General features: G+C 35.2%; 2 protein-coding genes across 7 annotated transcripts in view; both read right to left on the bottom strand.

The window, feature by feature from the left end:
- Positions 1–673, bottom strand: part of Ttc32 (tetratricopeptide repeat domain 32) — an 11,638-nt gene extending 10,965 nt beyond the window's left edge. For 2 of the 5 annotated variants that reach the window (XR_007348177.1, XM_048804768.1), the window contains exon 1: positions 173–667. Coding sequence is in view for 4 of the 5 variants with exons in the window: in XM_048804768.1 (XP_048660725.1) it covers positions 173–324 (152 nt within the window). In the remaining variant the exon portion in view is untranslated. Of the gene's footprint in view, positions 1–172 lie in introns of all 5 variants that reach the window. The other 3 variants (XM_048804765.1, XM_048804767.1, XM_015479946.2) reach the window with 3 other exon arrangements.
- A 3,435-nt stretch (positions 674–4,108) lies between these two features.
- Positions 4,109–20,401, bottom strand: part of Wdr35 (WD repeat domain 35) — a 60,941-nt gene continuing 44,648 nt past the window's right edge. For both annotated transcript variants that reach the window (XM_048804764.1, XM_015479945.2), the window contains 10 exons: positions 19,754–19,890; positions 19,243–19,446; positions 18,378–18,524; positions 17,580–17,712; positions 14,548–14,658; positions 13,262–13,426; positions 12,251–12,391; positions 10,331–10,487; positions 6,056–6,296; positions 4,109–5,785 (listed from right to left, as the gene is read on the bottom strand). In XM_048804764.1, coding sequence (XP_048660721.1) covers positions 5,635–5,785; positions 6,056–6,296; positions 10,331–10,487; positions 12,251–12,391; positions 13,262–13,426; positions 14,548–14,658; positions 17,580–17,712; positions 18,378–18,524; positions 19,243–19,446; positions 19,754–19,890 — 1,587 coding nt within the window. In that variant the 3' untranslated portion in view covers positions 4,109–5,634. The remainder of the gene's footprint in view (positions 5,786–6,055; positions 6,297–10,330; positions 10,488–12,250; positions 12,392–13,261; positions 13,427–14,547; positions 14,659–17,579; positions 17,713–18,377; positions 18,525–19,242; positions 19,447–19,753; positions 19,891–20,401) is intronic.

Genomic DNA, 20,401 nt, shown 5'->3' with positions numbered 1-20,401 from the left:
CTCGAGGCGGGCTCCTGCCTCGGGTTCTCCCGGCCATGTCCTAAGCCTCGCCTCGGTCTTTCCGAAACACAACCGGCCCCGGAACTCCGGTGAAGTAACGTGGGGACTAGACGATCCCAGCCACGCACCCTTAAGCCCGAGACACTGTCGCCCCACCTCTCGCGATAGTTACCTCCCCGGATGCGCGCCGACGGGGGCTGCACCAGCGCCCTGGCGAATATAAGCGGAGTACAGCGCCTCGGCCTCCGCGTACTCCCCCTTGTCAAAATGAGCCTGGGCGAGTGCTAGGGTAGCATGACTTCCTTGCCCTTGGTGTCCTTCCATAGCGGTCGAAGGCCTGGCTCTCGGAGGGGAATAGGGGTTTACTTCTGAGGGATTTGAGGCGGCGCCACAGAGCTCCCACTGCACCCCGGAATTTAGTTTACCAACAGAACCTCGGCGTAACAGGGAGGAAGTTTGAGTCTTGTGAGGACCCTTCTTCTCGCGAGATAATTGGTCCGCTAACGGAACGCGCGGGAATTCAAGGGAAGCTTGAACAGGTTTTAATGAAGTGTTTGTCTTGTTATCATTGGTTCCACCTGTCTCCCTTCCTGCAAAATTCGACAGGTCGTCCCAAAGGATTTCTAAATCCACGTCTGACGTCGCGAGGCACGTGCCCTCAGTCACAGTGCACTAGAGCCCATTGTGCTGGAAGCGGAAACAGGAAGCCTGCGGTGGTTCTACGAGTGGCTTTTTGTTTTGCAGCTTCTTCCGGTGCAGCGCCACGCTTCGCAGAATGCGGAGTTTGGGGTGTTAAGTAGACAGTGGTTACCCCGAGACATTTGGGTTGGAATCCTCTAGGCTTCGTGTCCCACGGCTCTGAGCCCGAATTCAAACCATACCCAAGGTTAGCTCCAACAACGGAGATGGCGAACTTTTCCACCTTAACCTCAGGACTTGTGTAGGGAAGGCTTAATTAAATCGTATACTGTGTAGAGAGTTTGCAGTCTTCGATATTTTGTTGTTTTAATGGCTTTTAACATATGCCAAAAGATAATATTATTTAAATGTATGCTATTGGGAGAATGAGTTAAGGATTTGAGGAAAAATACTTTTAAGCATGTAAGTTACCAGTTCACAATACTCTTATTCCAGGTAAATTAGAAAGTTAAAATATTTTTTAAAGTCTCCAAAAATAAAAAGTAGGATGAAAGATAATTATCTCAAATATAAACAGGTCTTTATACATTAAAAAAAAAAAAGGAATGCTATGGTTTTATTGTGTCCACCAAAGTTTGTGTGTTGGAAGTTGAATCTCCAATGCATCAGTGTCTGGAGGTAGATCTAATCGCAGTTATCAAGAGGGTTCCACCCTCATGAATAGATTAATGCCAATTATTTAAAGGGCTTGAAATTGAAGCAATTTCTCTTGTTCTCTTGCCATGCTATGCCTTCTGCAATATTATGATGAAGCAAGAAGGCCTTAACCAGTTAAAGTCTCATGACATTGGACCAGGCTCCAGAGCTGTAAACCAAATAAATTCCTTTTCTTTACAAAATTACCTAGACTGTGGTATCATTACCGCAACACAAAACTGATGAAGAAAGAAAAAATTACAAAGAATCTGGTACAATTAACTATAAAAATTAGGCAGAGATGAAAGAAATTTTCAACTTACAAAATAATTATCATCTTTAACATATACAGAACTTAATGCTCAAAAATCACTTCTTGGGCATCTACTATGTAGTAGATTAAAAACTGGGAATAGTGAACAAGATGAAGTCCCCTGCCCCCACGGAGCTTACAGCCTAGCAAAAAGACACAATTTTAAAATCAGTGATTTAGTGAGTTGGAAAAAAAACAGTATAGGGGATAGGGAAGAGGTGATTTCTGTTTTATAAAAGTTGGGTGAAGACTTCATAGGAAAGGTGACTGAGTACAGACCTAAAGCAAGTGAAGGAGCAAGCCAAACTGAAATGGGTGAGGAAACCAAATATAAAAGCCATGAAGTAGATTTGCTCAAGGAGTAACAAGAATATTCATGTGTCTCAACATCCAGTGATCTGAGAGGAAGAATAGCAAGATGTGTACAAGATTAGAACAGAAATAAACTAGTAGGAAACCAAATATAGGTTCTTTGAAAAGATCAACAAAAATTAATAAGCCTTTAGCTAGTTTGACCACGTAAAAAAATTACATCAGAAGTGAAAGTGAGGACATTACTTTTAATTCTACAGAAATAAAAAGGATTATAAGAGCACTATGAAGAACTATATGCCCCAAAAAATTGATAACTAGATGGAACTGGCAGACTCCTACAAACAGAATTGTTGAGAGCCACAGCCGAAGGGGCCCCAGCAAACTTCCAGCTGCGGGCTGATGATTGGCTCATAGCGGCCCCAGCAACATCTAGCTGATTGGCTCCTCTGCGGTGATGCTCATTGGGCTGTTTCCCTGCCCTTTCAGACCACAGAGCTGCTCATTGGGGGGACTTTTTTGGCTCCGCCCACGTGACCCAGCCAATCGGCCTCAAGAGCAGGAGGATTGTGGGAGGGGGAGAGAAGCTTGTGTGGGAGAGAGAGGCTTGTGGAAAGCCTGTGGTGGCAGTTGAGGCTCTGAGGGTTTTTCCTGAGAGGCTGTTTTGTTTGGCGTGTGTGGTTCTAAAAATAAAGTTAGTTTCTTTTGACAAGTGGCTCCTGATTGTGCCCAGCCAGACTGCGGCACAGAATACCAACCAAGATTGAATCCTGAAGAAATAGACATAACTAGTAAAATTGGATAATTAAAAAAAAAAAAAACTCATGCTTATACTGATGAATTCTACCAGTTGAGGCAATTCTTCTTAAATTCTTTCTAAAAATAAAACAGGAGGGAATACTTGTTAACTTTATAAAGCTATCTGTTCTCATATTAAAATATCACTTATAACACTGATGGGAAAAAAACAACAAAAGACTAGCAAATCAAATTCAACAGCACGATAAAAAGAATTATATACCATGACCAAGTAGGAATTATTCCTGGAATGCAAGGCTGATTCAATACATGAAAATCAATCACCATAATACACCACAATAACAGAATAAGGAGAAAAATTACATGATCGTCTCAGTTCATACAGAAGAGGCATTAGACAAAATTAAAAACTCATGATAAAAACAAGGTGGAAATAGAAGGAATCTACCTCAACATAGTAAAAGTCTATATGAAAAACCTGCAGTAAACATTAGATCATCAGGTTCAATAGTGACTGAAAGATTTTTCTCTAAAACCAGGAACAAGGCAACGATGCTCACTTCCATCACTTCTACTCAATGTAGCAATGAAGATCTAGCCAAAGCAATTTAAAAAGTAAAGTGAAAAGAAAAGAGTATCTCTGTTCACACACACACATGCATACACATACATGCATAAGTATACATACATGTTTGTGTCCCTAAAGATACCACCAAAAGAAAACACTGTTAAAAACTAGCAAATGAATTCAAGGAGGTGAAAGACTTGTCCAATGAAAACTACAAAACACTGTTAAAGATACAGTTTCTTAAGTTTTGCCTGTTTATTCTCTTAAATCACACTAAAATATAAATTAACGCTTTTATTTTTTAAAAAGTTTTTTACTTTCTCATCTATATTCTTGTATACTTCTGAAATTTTCAACCATGAACATGTTACTTTTATATTTAAAGCAAATAAATATTAGTTTCTAAAAGAAAAAATAATGAATTGAGAAAGTAATCATAAAAATAAACAGTAGGGGACAACATAATATTATTATTTTCACTTTGGAAACCCAGAGGCAAGAGCTTGGAGCTGTGTCAGCAAATTTAGTACTCTTGATTTCTTTTCTCAAAAGTTTGGTAATGTTGATTTTCCCCCTTATTTCTAAATGAGAATATGTGATCTTTAAGGAGTAATTCTCTGCAATGTCAATCATCTGACATTTGCCCTGTACTTGTATAAGGGTTGGGTTTTTTTCCCCTTTGACAGCAAACATGGTGCAATACATCTACTGTACCTGCCCTCTCCTTGCCTTCTCCATTGTGCAGCACAACTCCCTACTCAACAACTCCCACCAAAATAGACAAATGAAGACACATAAAGAAAACCTGGGTTAAACACAAGTCCTTTTTTCTTCAGTATTTATTATTTTCACATAATAATAAAAACCAAAGGTCTCAGCAATTTCAAAATATAAGCAAAGCAACTTAAAATGAAGTTAGCATTTTTTGAGTGTGGTAAGTCAACAATGCTACAGTGCTTATTAGGCACATTGCTTATGTGTATAGCTGCATCAGTTGGTTCTGTCATTTGAATACTTATGCCTACCATACCATTTTAAAACATAATGTAATTCAGAATAAAGAATGACTCAGCATTGCTCAAAGTAAGTCCATGTTTATGATGGCCAGAAAAAAAAAAAAAAAGAACAGCAATTTCATTATCCTGTCTCCAGTACACTACCTCCATCCATCCAACTTCTCTTCAGGTATTTGTTTTATATAGCCACTTTTGCTTCTCTCTGTCCCTTTCATCAAGGGAGATTTGAATAAAACCAATCAGATAAATTCATACTATAGGTTCTAGTACCATTTTTAAGTTGAACAAAAGTCCCAAGACATAGTGGCAGATCATTTAAAAACTTCCACAGATTTAGATCCCCAAGAATCATACACATTTTTACAATAGTAGAACAGATGTATCTCTTGTGTGCACATACATAGTTATATATGTGTGGATGGATATACAGATACATATACATATATGAAAATTAGATCCACAAGGTATCAGAGTTTATCTGAATCAAAAGTGAACATGAAGTTCAGCTTGGCAGCAACTCGGGATCTATCTAAAATAATTAGTTGGAGGAAAAATCCAGGGCTTAGGCAGATGGAGCTATGGCTTCAAGAGAAAGTTCCTGAAAGGTTTATTAGGAGAGGCTTAGGAGTTAATGAGTTCTCAGTAGATTCCTGGGTAAGAACGGGATAGGGAAAGAAGAGACACCTAGGCATCAGACCATGGACCAAGACTCACAACTAAACAGAGTCCTGCAGGAGCTTCTCACAATGACGGAACTAGTGACAGGCACACTATCCCTACAACTCTGAAAATTTCTTTCATTGATAAAGCAGAGAATAGTCTCATCCCTAAAAAACAAAGTCCTGTGGAAAGATATAATTAAGTTCAACAGGAGATAAGTTCTCTTGGGCAGATATCCTGTAATGCACAGATTATGTCAATCTCTAAATTCAGCTTTGCCCATTCCCATGTTTCCCCCATTGCCCATCTACCTCCCCAAGGTTGTATAATGAATTAGTAACCTTGGCATGGGGAGAAAAAATATTTCTTATTTGGAATGTTGCCATAGGATCATGTAACCAACCATGAGATAAATAAATGATAGCAATAGAGATAGGAAAAAAATAAGACTGACTTGCATAAGTTTTACATGAAAGTTAACCTTATTATTTCACAGTTGTACCTCTGCATAAAAGCTATTTTATTACATAAATTTTGTACAAAAATCCAACTATAAAAAAATGAAGCTTATTTTCATATAAAACTTATAGAAAAGAAACCTTATTTTATATATACAGTTAGAGCTTTATATGTTACATGTATTTTTAAAATTATATACATTCGTCTTTCTGTTATCCCACTGAACTATGGCATAAGGGACAGAAGTTGTAGTTGCTGATTTCCTGAGCAAGAACACAGTGCTTGCACACAGCACACATCCAGAACTGATACTCAGTGATTGGGCTTCCTGTGGCAACGCATGTTGGCAATTTCCCTTCTCCCCTGGAGAAACAAGAGGAAAACAGTTAATTATACTGTAAAATTTCCAATGACTCTAATAATGCATTTAATAGCCTAAAAATTGGAGAACGAAAAACATTTCAAAATAATTCTTACAATGAGAAAAAGCATTAATATGCATATAGATTAAATAAAAGAGTTTATTGTTAAGGTACAAATTGAGTGCTTTAATTATTGTATTACACATCATACACATAGAAATTCAAGCTTCAAACAAGGGAGAATGGTAGCTATAAACAACAATTAGCCTACCCTTCAAGAAGGCTGTCCAGTTCTGATTTTCTGTTATCTTTTGGATTATGTTTGGTGAAGATTTCTAGAGCGAGGTCTTCATATTGCTGTTTCTGTTCCGAACTGAGAGTCTCTAATGATTCAAGTTTAATGAAAGCTTTGGAACAAGTACCGAAAGCTCTACTGGCACACGCACAGAGTGCTAACAGAGAGTATATCTCAACTGCAGGGATGATGTCTTCATAGTCTCTCAGGTGAAGAGCTAGGAAAGAGAGAACAGTGTGAGTATTTAAAAATAATCATGATATCATGAACATGCATGGGAAAGAATGTAAATAAAGGTGCTGTCGTTTAATCCACATGAACTTGAATGAACTTAAAATAATGTTGAGAGAGAGGAGCACTAATAGAAAAAGTAGGGTCCATGATTCCTAGGTTCTGAGAAACCAACTGACAGCTCAGTCCTGTGAAGAATATAACCACCAAATGATGCACATGGCTGACCCACCCAGAAAGATACACAAGAGAAAAAAAAATGTCTTGGTGTTGAAAGACACATCTTTTCTTCCATTTAAATTATAAATTTCTGGGGCATTCCACAGAAAGTAGATTAATATTACACTATTAATATTAATCATAACTGTTAATCATAACTCTTAAAATATCATGTTTATTTGTGCAAAAATAAAGGCAAAGAAGTATGAAATCACATGTTCTCTCTTATTGTTTTTAAAAATAGATCAACCCATAAGGTCTCAAGTTTTCAATTCTGCAAATGTAAGTTTTCAAATAGTATTTCAAAGTTACCATAGTGGTATATATGTTGCTCACTTTCAGTGTTCAGATGTTCCACATCTGGGATGAAAGAACAAAACTGGTTAATACTTTTTGTTTGTCTCATTGAAACAAGACTCAGAAAAAGGAATTGAAAATGAACCTCTAAATTGTCCATTTAGACCATTTATTTTAATAGCTATTACATCTTAATTTGCAATTCTTCTATGCTAAAGACATTGTAATCTTTCTTTAAAATGTACCATAGTACTAATATCAGATTTGTACCTAATTTGTATCTCTTTCTTCTCTAGATCTTGCAGTCTTAAAATATCCCTTTTATCATAATATACTGGAAATGTCACAAAACAAGTGTAAAATAATATACTCATGTATTTTATAATTAGATTCCTCAGACTGGTTCTGAGGTCAAGTGTTGACAACAAAGTTTAGTGAAATGTATAAAAAAAGGTATAAAAATACATTCATTTAGTTACAATAAATAATACCTTCTAATTTCATATCTGGCACATAATAGGTTCATAGGCAATTTACAGGACATATGTTGTTTCAAATCATTTTATAACTGAAAAAAAAATTGGAAGTATATGGAAATCTCCACCCAATAGGTAAAAAAAATCTCAAGTTAAAGGTCTAATTTTTCTTTTAATTTGTCTACAAATGGTACATAAATTATAAAAATATGACTTTACACAGTGCTTAATTTATATCAAACATTAATTAAAATTAACATTAGTTATAAAATAAAATATTAAAACTTATTTTATATTACTAATAACCAGTTAGACTTTTTCATAGACCCATTGCTAATGAAAACAAAAGTAGAAATAAACTACAAATATTTAGAGCATAAGGAAGAAAACTAAGAATCTTTGGAAAGATTGCCAGTAAATAGATGGAACCGGAGACTAACATGCTAAGTGAAAGAAGCTGATCCCAAAAAACCAAAGGTGGAACGTTCTCTCTGATATATGAATACTGACACACAATGAGGGGTGGGGTAGGAAAGAACTGAAGTACCTTGGATTAGACAAAGGGAAATGAAGGGAAGTAAGAAGGGATGGGAGTAGAGAAGACAGTAGAATGAATCAGATCAGACATGACTTTCCTCGTGTATGTGAACACACAACCAGTGAAACTCCACGTCATGTACAACCATAAAAATTGGATCTAATAAGAATAAATTATATTCCATGTATGTATAATATGTCAAAATACACTCTACTGTTATGTATACCTAAAAAGAACAAATTTAAATTTTTTTTAAATAAGGCCACAAAATAAAAGACATGCAGGACAACTGCAACCTAAAAAAAAAGAATCTTTGTAAAGAAAAACAGATACAGTGGAATGCAATAGGCATCATTACCTTAAGTACAAGTATGAAGACACTAATGGTGTGACTCTACTTTGTGTACAACGAGAGACTTGAAAAATTAGGCTCTATATGTATGCTATGAATTGAAATGCATTCTGCTGTCATGTACAACAAATTAGAATAAATAAATAAATTTTTAAAAATACAGATACACCAATGGTTTTTAAACACTGATTCTTCTGGATGAAAAAAATCACAAATAAATTATCGATACCAATATTAAATATATTAACTTAAAGCAATGCTAACACAAAGTCCAACAGGACTAAACAACTCCTACCCTCAAAAAGATTATGAAGTTCATCTGGATGAACTAACATAAGAAAATACCCTTTAAAAAGAAGGGCAATAGCTTAAATCCCAGATATTGAAATTTAAAAATAAAACTACAAGCACAGTACCAGCATAGAAATACATAAATAGAAAATAATAGTCTAGGAAGGGATTAGATACATAAATTTAATTTCATAAAGGGAGAATTTCAAATCTGCGAGGGAAGAATACATGTTTAATAAGTGATTTTCGGTTAACTAAGAAGTTACAATAAAATATAATATGTAATAACTTTAGAGTGAAGGACTTATTAAGCATGACTCCTAAGTGAAAAATATGAAATCAGACTGACAGACATGACTGTATCAAAACTCACTATTAATATCATCATCATGCTGTCACTACTCATGAAGTCTAGGCACCATAACAAGTGATTTTTCTTTTCAGGAACTTCTCTCTTCATCATTAAAACAATGAGAGGAAGATACTATTACTTCCACTTTCCATAAAAAAGAAACTACCGCCCAGTGGTGGCTCACACCTATAATCCCAGCGGCTCATAAGGCTGAGACAGAAGGACCATGAATTCAAAGCCAGGCTCAGCAAAAAAGCGAGGCACTAAGCAACTTAGTGAGACCCCGTCTCTAAATAAAATACAAAATTAGGGCTGGGGATGTGGCTCAGTGGTTGAGTGCCCTTTAGTTCAAACCTGGGTACCAAAAGAAAAAAAAAAAAGAGAGAGAGAAGAGAGAAACACTACAGCTGGAAAAGCTAAATAATGAAGTTATAACTGCTGGGGAAATCAACATATATGATAGAGGTTTGTTATATATAATCTCTTAAAGAGTTCTTACACAAATAGTGAAAACATGACTACTGTCATGTCAAGCTAAAACAGCAGTAATGTCACAGTAATATCACTATAGAATTATAGAAATATTCAAATAAGAGAATTTCTCTAAGATTTTTTAAAAATAATTCCACCAGAATGCAGATTAATGATTACTCAGGATTAGCGAGTGATATGCGCTTGGTGATAATATGAGCAGCAGATGAGTGATATCACAGTGGCCCACCCAGTGCAGGGGGGAGGGCCCACGGGAGAAGTGTGTTGAATAACAATGTTTGCACTGCTGTCATGTCAAGCTAAAATAGCAGTAATGTCACAGTAATGTTTTAACCATTCATATGCTTTGGTTTGTAACATAGATCTCATAATTAGTTCTTAGGATTTAATATATTTAAACTCCAGCATACTGTTAAGCCAAAATAAGTTCTAGATTCAGATACTACATGTAAATAATTTTCTATAAATTATAATCCATAAATAGCATGGAATATTAGATGACTATTAAAAGTGATACAGATCTATGTTTACCAATGAGAAAAGATAATTACAACATACTGATGGGGGGGAAGTAAGCTCTGGTATGATGAAACATCTGAAAGGAAGTTTACCCAAAGGTCAGTGATGATCATCTCTGACTTACAACATTATTTTATAAATTATTATTATTTATATTTATTATATTATTATACAGATATCTCCAAAAGGATAGAGACTGGTCTATCAAGTGTCTGGCTTTGAATGGACAGCATATAAATACTACACACATTCTTTTGCTTATCTCAAACTTCTGATATTTCTATGTACCTTCGACATACTAAAAATATTTTTAAACTTCAAAAAGGGGAATGAACAAAATAATATATACAATAATCCAAACATATAAAAATAAATCCATAGCAAAAATGTTATCAAAACCAAAACAAAGATAAGCTGAAGGAATTGGCCCTTCACTCAATTTAAAATTTTTCGGACAAACTATATACACAGTTGAAATGCCCACCTGTCTTCAGTGCAGTGTCAACATAGCCCTCGTAGAGCTGCCTTTGCGCAAGGATAAAGAAGTGGTAAGCCTCAGCCCCTCTCCAGGCATTGTCTGTGAAGCGACTAGTTGTAGACAGAACTTCCTCTTCCAGCAAACCAGCCAAAGCAGAAGTGGCCTTCGAGAAAAGCAGACAGCACTCTGGGTCAGCTCAAACACACACAATGCCAGCTACCACACAACCTCGTCATTACAATGAAGGTAACCTCTGAAACTGGCAGGAGCATATCTAAAGGACCAGATTTATGATTATAAAACTTTTTTATGGATTTTTTCCATTATAATTCATATTTTGTTAAACTGGTATGATCAAATCTTAAAGTAGGATTGATTAAATTTAAGTTGATATGAGATCCATTTACACATTAAAATAACATACATATTCTAAAAAAGATTTCTGTATTTGTTGTTTTTGTCTCTGGTGTTGGGAATTGAACCCAGGGCCTTGCACATGCAAAGCAAGCACTCACAACTGAGCTACATCCCTAGCCCCTAAGAAAGTTTTTAAAATTCTCTGATTAGAAAGGAAGATTTACTAGATAAGTAAAAAACTTAACACCAAAAAAACAAATATTTCAATCAATAAATGGGCGAAAGAACTGAACAGACACTTCACAGAAGAAGAAATACAATTGATCAACAAATATATTTGTTGCAAATCAAATCTACTCTAAGATTTCATCTCACTCCTGTCAGAATGCAATCATCAAGAATACAGGTAACAATAAATGTTGGCAAGGATGTGGTGAAAAAGCTACACTCATACATTGCTGGTGGAACTGCAAATTGGTACATCCACTATGGAAAGCAGTATGGAAATTCCTCAGAAAATTGGGAATGGAACCACCATTTGACCCAGCTATCCCATCCTTGGTTTATACCCAAAGGCTTAAAATCAGTATACTATAGTGACACAGCCACATCAATGTTTATAGCAGCTCAATTCACAATAGCTAGACTATGGAACCAACCTAGGTATCCCTCAATAGATAAATGGATAAAGAAAATGTGGTATATATATTCAATGGAATATTACTCAGCTTTAAAGAAGAGTAAAATTACGGAATTTGCCAGTAAATGGTTGAGTTGGAGTATATCATGCTAAGCGAAATAAGCCAATCCCACAAAACCAAAGGCCAAATGTTTTCTCTAATATGTGGATGCTAATTCACAATAAGGCAGGGGCACTAGGGAAGAATCGCATTACCTTAGATTAGGTAGAGGGAAGTGATGGGAGGGAAGGGGAGGGAATATGGGGATAGGAAAGATAGTAGAATGAAATAGACATTATTACTGTATGTATATATGTGACTACGTGACCAATATGATTCTGCAACATGTACACTCAGAAAAATGAGAAATTATATCCCATCTATGTATGATATATTGAAGTGCATAAATACATTCTAATGTCATGTATAACTAATTAAAACAAATTTAAAATTTTTAAATAAATAAATAAAGCAAAGACTACATATTTTTCATGTTGAAAATAATTTTCAATATTTCTAAGTAGAAATTTCTAAATTTGAATACTAATTTTAAATCAGTCATACTGTACTTTGTGTCATTTAAAAGAAATAAATGCAGGGGGGCTGGGATTGTGGCTCAGCAGTAGCTTGCTCGCCTAGCTTGGGTGAGGCCCTGGGTTTGATCCTCAGTACCACATTAAAAATAAATAAATTAAATAAAGGTATTGTGTCCAACTACAACTAAAAAATAAATATTTTAAAAACAAAAAGAAAAAAAAAATAAAAACAAAAAGAAAGAAATGCAGTTGTATAAATTAAAGGGCTTGTCTATAAAGAAAAGTTCATTCTTTTTCCCTAAGCCCTTGAGAGGATCTGATGTTATTTCAAGTTACACAGTGCTCCACCTTACCTCTGAATTCTTCCCTTTCACTTTTCCTCGCTGGGCACTCTTCATCTGCTCATGGTACTGCTCTATAAGTAAGGCTGACAGTACATAGAGCTTCTTCACACGTAAAGGTTTACTTCCTTTCTTTGCCTCTTCATCGGCAATCTTTAAACAGAATTTGGGGAAGATACTTCTTAATCTGTATTTGTACAAATACAATCATTTTCAAAATTAACTGAAATTTGACTATCTAAAAAAGGGAAAAGATCAGTAGGATGGAATATAAATACCAAGTATCTGTGTTTGATATTTTAAAAGCCATTTTCCTTTCCTTATTACTAACATAAATACTCAGTTCTTTCCTTAGTATTCAGCCCATGGAGTTAAACCTATTAACAATCTTGAAATATCTGCTGTAAAATAGCTAAGTCAGAACAAAGAAAGTCATGATAGGATGGGTATCTTCCACAATACAGAGGTTTTATAAATAACATTTCAAGTACACAGAGATACAATGGCATTAACATGGTACATCCTTCAGAAGTTTATTTAAATAATTTTGAGGGAAATTTTTCCTTTTTCATTAAATCAAACAGAAAAAAATAGAATATAAATTTTTCAGAAATTAATACTGTTCTAGTTAGTTATATTTCCTCCAAATGGATATTATCAAAAGTGTAACATTTGCAAGGACTCAAAACTCTATTATCAATAGAATTCAATTCCCAATGCGGGGAATGTGTGCTTGGTTGTTCCAGCAAGTTCTTTAAGTCTCTGTTAACTTGAGTAATAAATATATAATTGTTTAGGAATCAATAAGTTGCTAATAGTAATAAACACCCTTGTTAGTAAAAGGTAATAATACCAAAACTACACAATTACCTTAAAATTATTACCTTTTACTTAGTCATAAAACCAGAAGGAGTTTGCTATAACAAACATTTGTTTCCAAAGAAAATGGAAAATGTGTTCAAAACTATACAAAAACAATTATAACCTGGACAAACCAAATACTCACCAAAATTATTACATTACCTTAAACATCAGTTTAGCAGCATCAAAAAAGAAACTGGCTTTCCGATAAAGTTCTATAGCATCAAGAATTTTATTCTTTTCCAGTAAGTGAGATGCATACCTAGCTAATAGAGATCCAATTTCTTTCATATTATGGCTTTTAGCTAATTCAACAGCTTTGTTCCACTAGGAAAAAAATTATATCATTCGGTCACCCAAGTATTTATTTCACATGTCATGAAATTCACACAATAAGAATTTAAGTTTGTAATAACTGAAGATACTTCTTCAAAATAGAAAAAAATGGCATATGGTTTTAAAAATCACTTAAAATCAGAGAAACTATAAGTTCTACAAGCTAAATGTGTCAAAAGGATTAAATGATTTAAGACTAATTTAAGAAGTGCACCTGAAAGAGTTTATGATCACATTAATCTTATAATTCTATTTTTGAACATAATGTGAACCAGAAAAAGATTCATTTTTTATTCTTTATAGTAAAATAAAATATCTAATTTCAGTTAAGAAAATATCATTTCAGATTTAACATTTAAAACATTTTTATACAGTGAATGCAGCTTTATAAAATAAGAAAAATACTAAAAGAACATACTAATAGTCAACAGTTTCTATAATAATTCTGCACTTTCATTTTAATTAAATTTCAGTTCTTAAAAATGTCAAATACATGTTTTCTATAAAGGGAAAGCAAGGGCTGGGGCTGTAGCTCAACAGGAGAACGCTTGCCCTGCATGTATGAAGCCCTGGATTCAATCCTGAGCACCACATAAAAATAAATAAATAAATAAATGTAAAGATATTGTGTCCATCTACAACTAAGAAAACTTTTTAAAAGAAATAAATAAAGGGAAAGGAAAACTGATTTGCTAAAATAAATATTGATAAAGTAACCAGATTCCTTCCTCAGGCAATGACCAACCATTAATTGGTCCTTCTTTGGAAAGAAAACCTAACCCTAAAAAAATGCAGAAAATGGTGAAATTACTTCCAGATAAAAATTTGCCAGACTACAAGCACTGGTTTGTTCATGTTCCCTTATTGAGTTAGAGGGTCAATAATGAGTGGTTACCCTTCAAGGCAGCCCTTCAACAAACTCCAACACTTTCTCCGGCTTCAACTCCAAGGGAGACATATCTGGCCGCCTCCTTTCACAAAATTCCCTTCAAACCCTCCAACCCTCGCACTCGCCATAATCTCTACAGGATCATGACAGTGACTTTAATTTCACTTTAACTTAAAAATTCTTAAGACAACCAGCTGCACAGACATAAGTCTCAGCTCCTTACTTGGTTCAGATGTATGCAGGTATCTACAGCTGCCTTTGGTTGATTACATTTCAAAAACGCAGTCACTGCTTGTTCACACATTCCAACTCTCTGAAACATTTGTGCTATTTCCTGTAAGGACAAAACAGTACTATCAGATTTCACAGATAAAGGAAATCACTTATATTTTAATTTAGCAAAACTGTGCAGGGACATATGAAAATCAAATTGGTAGTTAAAGGAATTTTTCTTTTAAACAGACAGGGGCAGAGGCTACAAATCAGAACAGATGTTAAAGCACCTCCAACAAAACCAATACTTTACTGGTTTAGGCAGGAGATCTTAACCAGTCTCTGAAAACACTGCACTCCTTTCCTCTCTCAGCTCAGTAACTAGTATATAGAAACGTCAAGCTCCAAAACATATCCCACATTAGCAGGTAAAAAGAAGACCTATAAGAGAACTGGTAGTATGTTTGATGGTAATCATTAATTAAAAGCATAAGAAAAACTCTCCCATTCACAGAGCTCTCAAATACCTCTCTAAAGAAATACCCTATGCCAGGCATGCTGGTATACATTTTGGTACATCTATTCATAAAGTCAAGGCTCATGAGGATCACTTGAGCCTAGGAGGGTAAAAGTTCAAGACCAGTTTGGAACTGGAATATCCCCCAAAGACTCATGTGTTGAAGACTTGGTCCCCAGAGCAGCAGTGTTCAGAGATGGGGTTTTAGGAGGCTACTGTACACTGAGAGTGCTAATGTCATCAAAGACTGAATGGACTATGAGCAGGTGAGAGAAAGTGTAAGAGGTGGAACCTAGCTGAAGGAGGTGGGTCACTAGGAGAGTGCCCTAGATGGGTATATCTTGTCCCTGGACCCTTCCTGGCTGTCTCTGATTCCCAGCTGCCATGAAGTAAGCAGCTTTCTTCTGCCAGCCTGATGTTCTGCCTCTCCTCAACCCAGAGCAATGGAACTGAGACCTCTGAAAGTGGGAGTAAAAATCAATCTTTCCTTCTTTAAATTGTTCATGTCAGGTATTTTGGTCACAGCGATGAAAAGCTAACTCATGTGTATCAATGTCATAATTTTAATAGGAGAGATCATTAGTGTTTGTGTGCAATTATACAACTCAATTTCCTCCNACCACCTCACCCCCCCACCCCGCTATCTCAAAACAAAATGGGAAATGCCCTAGAGAAACATGTCATTCATCAGTTCAAGAAGCTAGACCCAAACCGCTCCTTTGGGAAGCTGTGACAGGCAAGGAGAGCCACCACATCAAATCTGACCTGTTTGGCTATATTCCTCACTTTCAGAAAATAAATTTTTTGTTTGTTTCAGCATTTCTACTTCGCCAAATTGTTTCTCTCTTCACCCCGCCACCCCACTTCCAAAATACTTTTGGAAATATAAAATATATTTTAGGCTGGACACAGTGGTGAATGCCTATAATACCAGTAGCTTGGGAGGCGGAGGCAAGAGGATCACAAGTTCAAAGCCAGCCTCAGCAATTTAGCAAGGCACTAAGCAACTCAATGAGAACCTGTCTCTAAATGAAATACAAAATAGGGCTGGGGATGTGGCTCAGTGGTTGAGTGCCCCTGAGTTCAATCCCCAGTACCTGCCCCCACCCCCGCAAAAATAATAATAATAATAAATTTTAGTAGCAAAAATATTATAAAACATGAAAAAGTAAAGTTACTCATAATCTTATTACTCATAAGTAACCTCATAATAGTCTATGTAATTTCCTAGTATCTTTGTCCTATGAATGTACATGTATGTGTATTTATGTATGTATTGTGACCATCCTATATGTAGTTCTGTATCCTGTACTTCCCACTTCAGTATTATGTACATCTTTTCATTCTATTAAAAATTCCTCTAAAACGTGATTTAAAATTTATAGTACAACTTAAAATTCATTATCTTAGTCATTTGGTTACTATTACCATTATAATTATTTAGTATTTTCTTAGTGATATTATTATTCTGGATCCTCTAAAGGAACTTTTTTTTTTTTTTTTTTTACTTAATCAGACACACCTCATAGAGAACACTAAGATAGGCACTCCAGGTGTCCATACCCAATATTCTAAGAAATTTTGTTGTCCTTCCTACTCAAGAAAATACTTAAGATTGAGAATAAAGGTAAATGACAATGCCAGTAAGAAAACTGAAATATCACAACTCCATACTTACCTATTAGTTAACAAACAAAATTTTTGAGGTGGAACTCACAACTGATACATGTCCAGACCCCACAGTTTAGAGCTACAACTTCATAGGTATCATACAGCTCAGTGATTTACAAATAAAATACAAACATCTTAACAATATTCAACAATTAATTAAAAGAGGCTTAAAAGGAATATTCAAAATAAAGAGAACTCCACTTTCAGTTTCTCTCTCTTTTTTTTTTTTTGTACAGGGGATTCAATTCAGGGGCACTCAACCACTGAACCACATCCCCTTCCCTATTTTCTATTTGATTTAGAGACAGGGTCTCACTGAGTTTCTTAGCACCTCACTTTTGCTGAGGTTGGCTTTGAACTCTTGATCCTCCTGCCTCAGCCTCCCAAGCTGCTGGGATTACAGGCGTGCACCACCATGCCAGGCTCAGTTTCTCTTATTTGACATTAAATACTTTATTATTAATGTAACCTAATAAATGCTGAGCTATCTTTTTAAACTTAAGTTGCAGCAAATTTCAAATTATTTTCAACCAAATACCTGACAACAGACATTTCATCTGTTAACAGTTCATGTATTCAGCTAACTTTTTAAAGCAATTTTATAAAACTGAAGAAACTATACAAGACTACGTTAAAGTATTAAGAATATAATTGATTTTCTCCTCTATTTTCAAACATTCTATAATACTGATATATTATTTCCTAATTAAAATAAAAGCACTACTCCATGTCTAAGAAACTATAAAATTATAGATTTTTAGTTTTCTTTATTACAGAGGATATTTCCTGACTATAACATAAAAATTTAATAAAATAACCTAACAACTTCAACAACTAAAATTTGCAATACCTACTGGAAGCAACTTGTGGTTTTCCGGAAGTGAATTGACAAGATTCTCCAATCCCTCATAATCTTCTAACATAAAATAACATTCAGCTAAGCGTTCCTGGTTCCGGCCTTGTACATAATATTGTACAGCATTCAACCTACAAAAAGAAAGAAAGGAAACTTTTTAAACTAATGTGAATCTTAATAAATAAGTCCTTCCACCAAAAATGTTCATTAGATTTACCAGTAGTGGTACTATCTAATTCATCATCTTCATTCACACAATTGCTTTAAAGCATATAAATCAGAGAGGGAAATCTAGAGACTATGTAGCATATTCTAGTTGTAACAGTCTTTGAATACTCTTATGAAATGTTATTTTAATCTAATATACCACTATAGTATCTCCACTGACATAAAAAAGCACACTGATCAAGATGAAAACTTAAGAATAAAAGCAATGATTCCTGAAAACAATCTATAATAACAAAACAAGCAAATATAAAATACATTTTAACTTTGTTCAAAAATAAATCACATAATATCTTAGAATTACAAGATCTCAAACAGTGGAAAAATTTCTGGAGGTAAGTGCAAGTTTTTTGTTTGCTAACTCCAAAGTTTTACAATGCTCATCTCACAACTTCAAGGATCTCTTGCTCTCTAATGTCAATCGAGAGATATCTGAACTTTAAGACTCAGGAGAATGGTCCTCATTTCCCTAGCATTATTTCCAATTCTAGTGGAAATAATGGAAGTCCTCTTACAGTGCCAAAGCTAAGTGTTGTGTGAATGCATGAGGTGCTGCAGATAGGTTACGTACCACTTTTGTCGATCAGCAAAGTAGTCTCCAATGGCACTGTGGGCTTGTTCAAGGAGACTGTCATCTGCATCACCAGATCCAGTTTTCAAGAGCTGGAGTACTCTAAACCAATCTCCTAATTTCAGTCGGAGGCCAATAGCGAGATCTCTGCAACCAACGGCATTCAGTCACTCATCCATTCCACAAATATTTATCAAGTGTCTACCTTTTGTTAGGTATACTTCTAGGTACAGAGAATAGGAACAGATAAGGTAACTCTCCAAACACTTTAGAAACAGCCTGACCAGGTAAGAGGCAATGAATGTGTGTCCCCTCCAAAATTCATGTGGAAATATAACCCCCATTGTGGTGTCAGTAAGAGATGGAGTCTTGTCTTTTCAGGGCTTAAGTTGTTATTAAGGATCTTCTGGGAAGATAAATAACATTAAGAAAATATAGACATAATATTTATACCTGAAATTAAGTTTGTACATTATTTTATATGAATAAGAATGAAAATATAATAAAACTCAGTCCATAACACCTTTGATTTTTATTTTATGTTTCCTGACAATGGAAAATTAAATAATGGTCTAAACCAAAAAAAGAGGACCAAAATTATGAGCCATATGATAAGTGATAAAATCCCCTACTCTGTAGTTCTATCAGTATTTTCCTGCCAAGTGAAAAAGTGTCTATAGTGAATTATTAATAGTAAAAACATAGAAGCAAGCAACCCCCAAATTATAAAAGATAAATTAATGTGTAGAATATCTAGGTTGTATTCTAAACTAAAAATTATTTTTAAAAGAAATGATATGATACATTCACTTTTAAGCTATTATGAACAAAAGTACTTGGTGACACCTGATCCTTTGTCACCTACCTTCTGTCCATATCAAGATACATTCTTTCAGCCTCTTCAAACCTACCAAAGTAGGCCACCACTTCCGCCTGCTTCATTGACTCACTCTGCAGATTTCCCAGGCGCTTCACAAACTTAATGCCTTGGTAATCTTTGCAGCGCACAAATGCTTGCTCTGCAGTGGGCAAATCCAGTTTCTGAAGAGCTGCTTCAGCCAGTAATCGCCTTTATTAAAAAGAAGAAACAGAAAGGCTATTGAAAATTTCTGATAAACAAGCCTTGAACCAGAATTCAATGATTATGCCTATTGTTTCTGGTAAAGCGTGGTGGGAAGTATTTATTTTAGCACATGCAAACATTTTTCTTATAACACTGCTAATACTGAGGACTTCCACATCTAAAATGAATTTCTATATTTTCAAAAGAAGAGCAAGAAAAGTCTGTTCCCATCAGGAGGGAGCAGGAGATGACAGAGCTGGGACTTTAAAAGCATGCACCTGACATCTTGAGAGGTTTTAGGTTTTTAAAATACCAAAGTCGGGGGTGTGGATTGTCCTCTATGAACTGAGATGCATCTTCAATTCCAACCTTCTCAATTAATGCTCGACTATCTCGAAGAGACCGAATCTCAAAGTTAATTATATAATCCTTGTTTGGATGTTCTGGATTCTAAAAGTAAAAATTAAAACAAAGGATTCAAATAGCTGCCAATAGAACATGTTTCTTTTTTTACAATTAAAACAGACAAAAAAAAAAAAAAAAACCTACATCTTATGGTAAGCAAAATTGGGAAGAAAAGAAATCCCCATTGTTATGGTTTAGTAATGAGGCATCCCCCAAAAGCTCACGTGTGAGACAATGTAAGAAAGCCCAGAGAAGAAATGATTGGGTTATGAGGGCTTTAATCTAATCAATGCATTAATTGCCTGGTAGGGATTAACTGGTTGGTAACTGCAGGCAGGTAGGGTGTAGCTGGAGGAGGTAGGTCACTGGGGCCATTTCTTTGGGGGATATATTTTGTCCATGGTGATGGGAGTCTCTCTCTGCTTCCCTGTGCTGACCCCAGCTGCTTTCTTCTGCCATACAATTCTGCCATGATATTCTACCTCACCTCAAGCCCTGAGGAATGAAGTTGGCTGTCTATGAACTGAGACCTCTGAAAATGAGCCCCAAAATAAAC

This window comes from Marmota marmota, unplaced genomic scaffold (assembly GCF_001458135.2).
Source record: "Marmota marmota marmota unplaced genomic scaffold, marMar, whole genome shotgun sequence".
NCBI lineage: Eukaryota > Metazoa > Chordata > Mammalia > Rodentia > Sciuridae > Marmota > Marmota marmota.
Note: the sequence above shows the minus strand (reverse complement) of the source record. Positions and strands in the feature narration are given on the sequence as shown.